Raw genomic sequence first — 12,239 nt, forward strand, 5'->3', positions numbered from 1 at the left:
TCTGCACTCAGCTCCAGCCCCTAAAGTGTGTGACTAGTTACTGCGGGACTGGCCTTGTGCCTTTCTCACCTCCCACTTCATATGTTCCTCCCCACATCACCCTCCGCACCCCCTTCATCCTTTTCCGACCCCCTTACCCACTCTTGAAGGCAACCCTGAATAGCAGCACTAAGAAATTGTATTTATCGTGTCTAAAACTCAATAAATAATAAATGGGATCCTTATTATGGTGTAATACACTATTATCTGTAATCCCCATAGTGTTCTCTACGCTGTTTTTAACATACAGTAGATGTGTGTGTACAGATGTAGCCTTGCTCTGTTATTTGTGTGATGATTATTACACATCGTGGCATAGCTGGTGCGACTAGTGAGCCTGCAACTATGATGTGTGCGCGTGTACACCTGTGCACATCAGTAGGAATTAATGGAGCGATCGCCGGCTGCAAATATTTGCAGCCTGGTGCACCATGCAGCAAGCCGCAATATAGCATGCTGCATCGCGACAAAGCTGAACATGGTTACATCTGTATGTGTGCGTGTATGTATAGATACAGACTGGTCCTCTGCGATTATTGGCATTCGCTGTGTGCGTATACGTCCGTGGGAGTGCGTGCACCAAGCGGGATTGCGAGTGCAAATGCAGTGCCCGCACAAACGGGCACGTGACTCGTTTACCGCTGCTAGCAGCAAAGATGAGCCCGGACACATCTGTAGATAGATACATCATCAGGTAGGTGGTGTGGCGCCCAGGGCGAACATTTCCTTTGGCGCCCACCTCATTTAAAACAGGGACACTGTGCGCTTAAGGCGAGCATAAAAAATATAGGGGTGTGGCATTATGGGAAGGGGCATGGCCAGAGAATAGTACCAATACACATTACACCGCACAGTAGTGTCCTTGTGCCAGGCAGAGCCCCTGACACATGTTGCGCTAAGTAGAGCCTCAGGCTGCAGCATCCCGGGCGCCCTCCCCGCTAGCCCGCACATTAAACCACCACTGTGCGGAGGGTAAGTCCAGCTGCCCCTGAGGGGGCAACATTCACCAATTTAGGGAAGCCAAAATGAAATTATATCCTAGCCCCCACAACCTAAAAACGCGGTGGCACCCCTTATTGCAGACATTAACGATTTTGTGATCCGTGTAGATAACGAGTAATGTCCTGCTTCCAGAAGTTTCTTCCAATGCTCTTAAGCAAGTTTCACAGCGAACGTTTTTTTTAAACCTCTAATAAATTGACTCTTTCTGACAGTTAAGAATTGGAGCAGAAACCAGAGGATCGAATCTGACTTAATTGGGACAATTATTCGCCCAGAGAAAAGTCCCGATATCACTTTATTTTAGAAAAATCTGCTTATTTCTCGTGATATCGGTTGAGTGGAAAAATAATGTTTACCCACGCATTACCCGATTTTTACACCTGAACGTATAGTCAAATTATTTAGAATGCACACACACTGGTTGATATCGGGAGATTGCGGGGAGATTTTCAGTCTTGCGCGACAGATCAGATAATTGAACGGTCGTATTTGTGGGCAGGTTTTGTCCGAGTTATCGTCGAAACACTGAAACGATCGTTCGTACACACTATTCAGTTAATTAGGCCAATCACCAGATTGTTGGCATATCGCCCCAATAATTGTATTGTGTGTACTTATCTTAAGACTAATTTCCTGGGATAGGGCTGACCCTGCTCCAACTCACGGGGCTTCAACTTCGAGGTAAAACATAAGTCTTGAGATGTTGGACAGTACGGATGGTGTAATGGTTAGCATTACTGCCTCACAGCACTGAGGTCATGGGTTCCATTCCCACCATGGCTCTGCCTGTGCGGAGTTTGTATATTTTCCCCGTACTTACGTGGGTTTCCTCCGGGTACTCCGGTTTCCTCCCACAATCCAAAAATATACTGGTAGGTCAATTGGATCCCAACAAAAATTAACCCTAGTATGAATGTGTGCGCGTGTACATGTGGCAGGGAATATAGAGTGTAAGCTCCACTGGGGCAGGGACCGATGTGAATGGCTAAATATTCTCTGTAAAGCGCTGCGGAGTATGTGTGCGCTATATAAATAACTGGTAATAATAATAATAATAATAATGTTAAGCACTGGATCAGTAGAGAATCCCTCCTTGAGGAATTACAAAGCACTTTCCACTTCTAGTGGCCAGGTTTGGGAAGTCACCCGTTGTATGTGAGTGAAGAACCCCCTTCTATACAGCCAGAACTTGCGTCTCAGCAGCGGTTTCCCTTTAAGGTGAAAATTTTTGCAGGGATGAAATAAAAACTAAACAGCTCCCTTTCAAGTTGTGTGAAGTATTGGGGCTTGCGGGTTCAATGTATATAGGCTGCTTTGTAATTGAAAGCAGAGTTCCATCTCTGAGTGGGTTACAATTTATGTTTATGGCTGTCTGGCCGTCTCATGGTTAAGAGCAATGAAATACCACGTACAGAGTTATTAAATGTACAGTTATAACATGTCTGTGGAAGATTACAGCCAGCGGACTGCGGAATACACTCTCTGGCTGTAATTATACGCTCATAGGCCCCGCAGCCTAGGCCTGCAATGCTTTTATTTAGTGCAACAGCGGATTAGGTAATGCTCTTGTAGAGGGTTGTTTGCTACCGTGTATTATTTATAAGACTTTATAATGTTACTTTAGGACGGCTCCAGGGCAGAGCTGACAGGGTCTAGGATGGGACAGTTCTAGAAGCAAAGGTTTTGGAATCGATAAATGGATAATGCTTCCGTATAAATCCATAGAAACATAGAATTTGACGGCAGATAAGAACCACTTGGCCCATCTAGTCTGCCCCCCTTTTTTTTTTAACCATATTTTTAGCTCAATCTTTATTTCTTTGTAAGTATATCCTTATGTCTATCCCATGCATGTTTAAATTGCTCTACTGTCTTAGCCTCTACCACCTCTGATGGGAGGCTATTCCACTTGTCCACTACCCTTTCTGTGAAATAATTTTTCTGCAAATTTCCCCTGAACCTCCCCCCCTCCAGTCTCAGTGCATGTCCTCGTGTCCTATTGCTTCTCTTCATATGGAGAATGTTTTGCTCCTGGACTTTGTTAAAACCCTTTGTATATGAGACAGTCTCTATCATGTCCCCCCTTTCCTTTCTCTGCTCCAAACTATACATATTGAGATTTCTTAGTCTTTCTGGGTATGTTTTGTGATGTAGGCCATGCACCATTTTAGTTGCCCTTCTTTGTACAGTCTCTAATGTATTTATATCCTTCTGAAGATATGGTCTCCAGAATTGAACACAATATTCCAGATTAGTGATGTGCACCGGAAATTTTTCGGGCTTTGGGTTTTGGTTTTGGATTCGGTTCCGCGGCCGTGTTTTGGATTCGGATGCGTTTTGGCAAAACCTCCCTGAAAATTTTTTGTGGGATTCGGGTGTTTTTTTACAAAAACCCCTGAAAAACAGCTTAAATCATAGAATTTGGGGGTCATTTTGATCCCATAGTATTATTAACCTCAATAACCATAAATTCCACTAATTTCCAGTCTATTCTGAACACCTCACAATATTATTTTTAGTACTAAAATTTGCACCGAGGTCGCTGGATGTCTAAGCTAAGCGACCCAAGTGGCCGACACAAACACCTGGCCCATCTAGGAGTGGCACTGCAGTGTCAGACAGGATGGCAGATTTAAAAAATAGTCCCCAAACAGCACATGATGCAAAGAAAAAAAGAGGTGCACCAAGGTCGCTGGATGGCTAAGCTAAGCGACCCAAGTGGCCGACACAAACACCTGGCCCATCTAGGAGTGGCACTGCAGTGTCAGACAGGATGGCAGATTTAAAAAATAGTCCCCAAACAGCACATGATGCAAAGAGAAAAAAGAGGCGCAATGAGGTAGCTGTGTGACTAAGCTAAGCGACCCAAGTGGCCGACACAAACACCTGGCCCATCTAGGAGTGGCTCTGCAGTATCAGATAGGATGGCAGATTTAAAAAATAGTCCCCAAACAGCACATTATGCAAAGAAAAAAAGAGGTGCAATGAGGTAGCTGTGTGACTAAGCTAAGCGACCCAAGTGGCCGACACAAACACCTGGCCCATCTAGGAGTGGCACTGCAGTTTTCTAGTGAGAGGATGAATCATTTGAATCTGAACCACTAGCCATGAACATAGGCCAGTGCCTCAGCCGTTCCTTGCCACTCCGTGTCGTAAATGGCATATTGGCAAGTTTACGCTTCTCATCAGACGCTTTTAATTTTGATTTTTGGGTCATTTTATTTTACTGAACTTTTGTAGTATACTTGATGACACAGAGGTAGAGCGATGGACTACTGTACCATACTGCTATATATATATTGGTGGTCACAGCAAAATTCTGCACTGTCCTCCTACTATATACTGCGCACAACTAAAATGCAGCACAGGTATGGATGCATAGTATACTTGATGACACAGAGGTAGAGCGATGGACTACTGTACCGTACTGCTATATATATATATTGGTGGTCACAGCAAAATTCTGCACTGTCCTCCTACTATATACTGCGCACAACTAAAATGCAGCACAGGTATGGATGCATAGTATACTTGACGACACAGAGGTAGAGTAATGGACTACTGTACCGTACTGCTATATATATATACTGGTGGTCACAGCAAAATTCTGCACTGTCCTCCTACTATATACTGCGCACAACTAAAATGCAGCACAGGTATGGATGCATAGTATACTTGACGACACAGAGGTAGAGCAATGGACTACTGTACCGTACTGCTATATATATACTGGTGGTCACAGCAAAATTCTGCACTGTCCTCCTACTATATACTGTGCACAACTACAATGCAGCACAGGTATGGATGCATAGTATACTTGTAGACACAGAGGTAGAGCAATGGACTAATGTACCGTACTGCTATATACTGGTGGTCACAGCTAAATTCTGCACTGTCCCCTCCTACTATATACTGCGCACAACTAAAATGCAGCACAGGTATGGATGCATAGTATACTTGACGACACAGAGGTAGAGCAGTGGACTACTGTACCGTACTGCTATATATATATATATATATATATATATATATACTGGTGGTCACAGCAAAATTCTGCACTGTCCTCCTACTATATACTGCGCACAACTAAAATGCAGCACAGGTATGGATGCATAGTATACTTGACGACACAGAGGTAGAGCAATGGACTACTGTACCGTACTGCTATATATATACTGGTGGTCACAGCAAAATTCTGCACTATCCTCCTACTATATACTGCGCACAACTAAAATGCAGCACAGATATAGATGCATAGTATACTTGACGACACAGAGGTAGAGCAGTGGACTACTGAACCGTACTGCTATATATATATATATATATATATATATATATATATATACTGGTGGTCACAGCAAAATTCTGCACTGTCCTCCTACTATATACTACAGTGCAGCACAGATATGGAGCGTTTTTCAGGCAGAGAACGTAGATATTTTCAGCACACTGAGCACAGATATTTGCAAGCACACTGAGCACAGATATTTGCAAGCACACTGAACACAGAAACTGAGAGAACGCAGCAACGTCCTCTCGCTATCATCTCCAAAGCACGAGTGAAAATGGCGGAGACGCGCGGCTCCTTATATAGAATACGAATCACGCGAGACTCTGACAGCGGGATGACGTTCGGGCGCGCTTGGGTTAACCGAGCAAGGCGGGAAGATTCGAGTCTGCCTCGGAACCGTGTAAAATGGGTGAAGTTCGGGGGGGTTCGGATCCCGAGGAACCGAACCCGCTCATCACTATTCCAGATGCGGCCATACCAATGACCTATACAGTGGCATTATTACTTCTTTCTTTCTGCTACTGATTCCTCTCCCAATGCAGCCAAGCATTTAACTAGCCTTCCTCATTGCTTTGTTATATTACTTACCTGCCTTTAAGTCACCTGAAATAGTGACTCCTAGATCCCTTTCCTCCTCAGTAGTTTCCAGTATAAGGCCATTAATTCTATATTTAGCCTTTGGATTTTTGAGACCCAAGTGTATGATTTTGCATTTTTTGCAAATCCCTATCTTACCTTGTAGAAAGCCATAAGATCACCAAAATAGTGCCTTGTGTGTTGTGTATTTAAGAACAATACATTTATATTGACAAATGCATATACACTAATCAGCCATAACAGTAAAATGACCTACCTAATATTGTGTAGGTGGGAGCTAAATTAAGGCTTTTCAGGGACCCAGGGCAGTTAAGATTGGCACGTACATGAAAATAATGCTCTGCACTGCAGCTGTAATTAAAGGATAGGGGGCCACCTGAGAGAGGGGGGCCTGGGGCATCTGCCCCTTGTGTCCACCCTTAATTAGGCTCTGGTGTAGGCCCCCTCGTGCCCCCAAAACAGCTCTGACCCATCAAGGCATGGACTCCACAAGACCTCTGAAGATGTCTTTAGGTATCTGGCACCAAGACGGTAGCAGCAGATCCTTTAAGTTCTGTAAGTTGCAGGTAGTGCCTCCGCGGTTCGGATTTGTGTTTCCAGCACATCCCACAGATGTTCCATTGGATTGAGATCTTGGGAATTTAGAGGCCAAGTCAATACTTTGATCTCTCTACCATGTTCCTCAGACCATTCTAGAGCAATGTCTGCAGAGTAACATGGCGCATTATACTGCTTAAAGAGGACTTTGCCATCAGGGCATACCATGAACGTGTGCACTTGGCCTACAACAATGTTTTGGTAGTGGTACGTGTCATGTAACATCCACAGGAACAACAGGACCCCAGCTTTCCCAGCAGAGCAATGCCCGGAGCATCACACAGCCTCCGCCATCTTCCTATAGTGCATCCTGGTTCCATATCCTCCCCAGGTAAATGACGCACATGGCCACATAACGTATACGAAAACGTGAATCATCAGACCAGGCTTCCTTCTTTTGTTGTCCCATGGTCCAGTTCTGATGCTCACGAACCCATCGTATTCGCTTTTGTGGTGGTCTGGGGTCAGTATGGACCCTGTGACTGGTTTGAGGCTACGCAGCCCCATACACGCACTGTGTGTATCTAACGCCGTTCTATAACAGCCAGCATTAACTTTCTCAGCAATTTGTGCTACAGTAGCTCTTCTGTGGGATAGGACCAGACGGGTTAGTCTTCACTACCCACGAGCCTTGGTCACCCATAACCCTATCACGATTGCCCTTCATTGGGCGACTTTTTACACCGGGAACACCCCACAAGCCTTGCTGTTTTGGAGATACTCTGACCCATCACAGTTTGGCCCTTGTCAAAGTGGCTCAGATGCTTACGCTTGCTCATTAATCCTGCGTCTTACACTACAACTTTCAGAACGGACTGTTCACTTGGTGCCTGATATATCTCACCCCTTCACCGGTCAGTGTCTTTTGTGTTATGGCTGTTTTGTATCTATTAGTAGTGCAATGATCTGCGCAATGCCCCAGGAAACATTTATTAACTTGCTTCTCTGACATATCTTTATAGTATGTGGAAACGCAACACAGAACATTGCAACCTAATACAGTAGAAAACATACTGTGTGTGTGTGTGTGTGTGTATATATATATATATATATATATATATACACACACACACACACACACACACACACACACACACACACACAGCTCAAAAAAATAAAGGGAACCCTAAAATAACACATCCTAGATCTGAATGAAGGAAATATTCTTATTAAATACTTTGTTCTTTACATAGTTGAATGTGCTGACAACAAAATCACACAAAAATTATCAATGGAAATCAAATTTATTAACCCATGGAGGTCTGGATTTGGAGTCACACTCAAAATTAAAGTGGAAAAACACACTACAGGCTGATCCAACTTTGATCTAATGTCCTTAAAACAAGTCAAAATGAGGCTCAGTAGTGTGTGCGGCCTCCACGTGCCTGTATGACCTCCCTACAACGCCTGGGCATGCTACTGATGAGGTGGCGGATGGTCTCCTGAGGGATCTCCTCCCAGACCTGGACTAAAGCATCCGCCAACTCCTGGACAGTCTGTGGTGCAATGTGGCGTTGGTGGATGGAGCGAGACATGATGTCCCAGATGTGCTCAAGTGGATTCAAGTCTGGGGAACGGGCGGGCCAGTCCACATCGTGCGCTCATACCACCCTCATGGAGTCTGTTTCTGATCGTTTGAGTAGACACATGCACATTTGTGGCTTGCTGGAGGTCATTTTGCAGGGCTCTGGCAGTGCTCCTCCTGTTCCTCCTTGCACAAAGGCGGAGGTAGCGGTCCTGCTGCTGGGTTGTTGTCCTCCTACGGCCTCCTCCACGTCTCCTGATGTACTGGCCTGTCTCCTGGTAGTGCCTCCATGCTCTGGGCACTACGCTGACAGACACAGCAAACCTTCTTGCCATAGCTCGCATTGATGTGCCATCCTGGATGAGCTGCACTACCTGAGCCACCTGTGTGGGTTGAAGACTCCGTCTCATGCTACCACTAGAGTGAAAGCACCGCCAGCTTTCAAAAGTGACCAAAACATCAGCCAGAAAGCATAGGAGCTGAGAAGTGGTCTGTGGTCACCACCTGCAGAACAAATCCTTTATTGGGGGTGTCTTGCTAATTGCCTATAATTCCCACCTGTTGTCTATTCCATTTGCACAACAGCATGTGAAATTGATTGTCAATCAGTGTTGCTTCCTAAGTGGACAGTTTGATTTCACAGAAGTGTGATTGACTTGGAGTTACATTGTGTTGTTTAAGTGTTCCCTTTATTTTTTTGAGCAGTGTATATATCTCCATACATATATATATTTTATACATTTACTATTTTGCACTTGTAAACTGAAAGCCACTCCAATCCACACATCTTGGAGAAAACGATAGCAGGCTTGTTCAGCCCATGAAGCTGCGTGGTTGGCGCGTTACATGTAAGAGGTGCCGTGAGGATTCTTATTGATCTTTGTACACTTGAAGTTGAGAAACGCACACAACCCCAGTGGTATTAAAGCAATATAAAATTATAATCATGCAACTTATAAAAAAATAAAAGCAATTAATCCATCTCCAGGGAGTGAAATGCACATTATCCCCGGACGCTCCGACTGTGGTTGTCCAAACGGCCGACTCACTCAGAATCTATTTATTACTAGGAACGCAGATTCTATTTATCTAGCAGGGAAAAGCGACTCTCAGCGCAAACGTACATAAATGCGGAGAGCAACAGCGAGGGGAGGGAGAGGTAGCCTCAATAAACCCCTTTACACTTTAGATGTTAAATTGGTTTTATGCCCTAAACAGGGGCAAATTAAGGCTCTGCTTCACCGCTGACTTTCTGATGGAAACAGACTGGTATCTGGATGATAGATCGGCAATGTCTAGGTCAATAGGTCAACACCATATGGTACAAAATATCAACAGGTGAAAGGTCAACAGGTCAGTGGTTGACACACAAACAGTCGATTTACTATCCACGTGGACATCTATTGGGAATAGTAACCCGATAGCCTTCAGGTTTAGCATCTGTAGCTATTCAATTTTACGCCCATTTCCTCCAACTGGAAGCGCGCGAGCTAAGGTGCGTTTACCCACAGATTCTGGGCTAACTGCCTGGAGATGTGGGACAGCGCACTTGCAGAGGCCGCTGTAAGGACAAAAGGCCCTACTTACCGCAGAATTCTGTTAGCACCTCAGGAGGGTCTAGCCTCTGGTAAGTACGATAGCCAATTGAATAAGCCCCATAGTTTTCTGAAACAATGCATTTTATGTTTCTCTATCAGGGTCCACAGTGATCCACAGGATCAACCTTGAGATATGATGAAGCGACCGCAGATTGGGCACCAAAAAGCTAAGCTTTTCAGACTCCCGGGATGCACTGGGCCAGCCCCCTATATCCCCGCCTCCCGGCTCAGGCAATTCATTTAGTTTTTTTTGTTTGGTGGAGCAGGAGTCGGCCATGATAAACGGTTGGGCTGCCATCCAATATCCTCCCACTTCAGTATATGCACATTCTATATAATGAGCTACTTTAAGAAGATCTGTGCAAGGTGTTACTGTAACTCCTGCACAACTTGTGCCAGCAAAGTCTGACTGTTAAAAGCAGTGTGAAAAATACGTTAATTGAAGTGGCCTTTAAGCCCCAGAAGTTCCCAAATTGTGGCCTTTGCAGGGGTGTCCTGGGTTGGCAGTCCCGGCCCAATCCAAATTATTTATATTCAATGCAATAGACAAAACCAGTGCTGGTGACTTCCAAAATAAAATATAAGGATAAACAGAAGTGAATCCTGCCCGTCACCACTGAACTAACCTAAGGATGACATATAATATTTTTATATGATTTTCTCAATAAGAAACTTTTGGCCTAGGGGTGTAAAATTCTGATACACTAGGGCGTCGGGATTCAAAAAAGTTTGGGAACCACTGTTTTAGCCACATTAATTCCACCCCCGCCCCCCCCCAACCCCACAGTGATAACAAAGCAAATCAGCTTACCTTCATTATATACATATTTTTTATACCGGTAGTAAGTTTGTATCCTATCTACTTGTGATCTGGAGAGTGCAGATGATATGTATGAATTGTTTGATAGTCATAGTCCCAGCTCTCTCATTCCTACCCATACAGATTTACTGAACAGTAATTACTAAGATTACATTCTTTAAATTATTGAAACAATGTTGCTGCACGGAAAAAGGCAGAAGGCCCTTATTATTACAGAGGTCAATACATTTACAGATTGTTTTCAATCATTAGGCAGTAAGAAAATATAACAAAGTTATTCTTATTAGCAATTGAGGGAGATGAATAAATATAAAACACTATGGACAGCCTGACAATATAAAAATGTGGCATGTAATTATGGCTCTGTACACGTGCGCAGATTTACAAAGGCTCAGAGTCCTTCGTACAGGCCAGGTGGCAGCACCAAGACCACTGGTTATCAGTTTGCAGCAGGATAACCACGGGCAGTTCTTGTTTCCAGCGCCCTCTGCTGGCGAACGCCTGAAGTTGGAATCTGGTACGCTGCAATCCTCCTTTCCTAGGCCAAGACGCCCCGATTGCTAAATCTAAAACTTCTGTAGGAATTTCAGGACCATGTCTCGGAGCCGCACTCTCAGCCGCTCATCGTGCTCGCAGATTATGTGGGTGGAGTCTTCTTCAAACTGGATAAGCGTGTCCGCCTCTTGCAGATGTACAATGTGACCCTTGGCGGTATCCTCAATCTTCAAGTCGCTGAATCCATGCTGCGCATTTACAGGAAAGAGAGAACGCATCAGTGTTATTGCTCAGGAGCCCCAAGGAAGACATTTATACGAGGAACCTGGGCTTCCTAATCCTCCAAACAATAGAGAGCACCAGGCATCTAACTCCAATAGGAAACAGACAGGAAAAGCCATAATGGGGTTTATATGTATAATTAGTGACTACAAAGTATGTCTGTATCCATAATAATTTATTGTCGGAGATGTAGGAGGCAAAGGGACATCAAAACTAAACAGTGTCTAAACGATATTCTACAGACAAACATTCCTAGACATATAGGCTTACGAAGGACAGACTCTAAAAGGGAAGATTTGGAGTTCTAGTTCTGTTTAATCAAAAAGCAGCTTAAAGTGAATTTTTTTTTATTTCAACGGGATGATAGGAAACCCCTCTATAATGCAGACAGTACAATTATAGCAACACAGTCACGTACAGTAGTATAATCCAGGTGGACTACTCCTTCCATGTTATAGAACACACTGGAGAAGTGTTTTACAGTTTAGCAATGGGTCTCGCACATGTGGACTTTTAAGTAAACTCAAAGAAGAATGAGGATAATATGAATGAAAAACAAAACAGAATGGTGGGAAGGGGTGTGGTCATTCAGTACTCTGTTCCTCGTGGGCGGGCAGAACCAGACTCCTCCTCTTTTCCCCTACAAAGCTCCTGCTCCTCCTCAGTGTTTTCCTACTGCCCCACCCAGGAGGTGTCATATGACCCTGATTCACAGCTAATCATCACTTTTTTCAAAGTGCCCGGTTGGCATATCTACCGTGTGTTAACCTGGGCTGTTCCTTTTTGTTTATGGTCAGGCACCACCTTGGAGGGGCAGCATAGGCATTCTTCGGAAGGGAGCCGGCTTCATTTTTGATCAATCCCTAAATGAATAACCAAAACTACATTGTGGAAACGGCTAGTTCCCACAATGAATTGGACGCATCCTGCAGAATCGGGAGGTGGTTGATAAGACATTTAAAAGATAGAGAAGTCATTAGGTCGACAGCCGGT

General features: G+C 44.3%; 1 protein-coding gene across 2 annotated transcripts in view; it reads right to left on the reverse strand.

Annotated features, from left to right (window-relative positions):
* Window positions 1–7,751: 7,751 nt before the first annotated feature.
* Window positions 7,752–12,239, reverse strand: part of INTS9 (integrator complex subunit 9) — a 112,634-nt gene continuing 108,146 nt past the window's right edge. For both annotated transcript variants that reach the window (XM_063915070.1, XM_063915069.1), the window contains one exon: window positions 7,752–11,212. In XM_063915070.1, coding sequence (XP_063771140.1) covers window positions 11,036–11,212 — 177 coding nt within the window. In that variant the 3' untranslated portion in view covers window positions 7,752–11,035. The remainder of the gene's footprint in view (window positions 11,213–12,239) is intronic.

Source organism: Pseudophryne corroboree, chromosome 4 (assembly GCF_028390025.1).
Source record: "Pseudophryne corroboree isolate aPseCor3 chromosome 4, aPseCor3.hap2, whole genome shotgun sequence".
Taxonomy (NCBI): Eukaryota; Metazoa; Chordata; class Amphibia; order Anura; family Myobatrachidae; genus Pseudophryne; species Pseudophryne corroboree.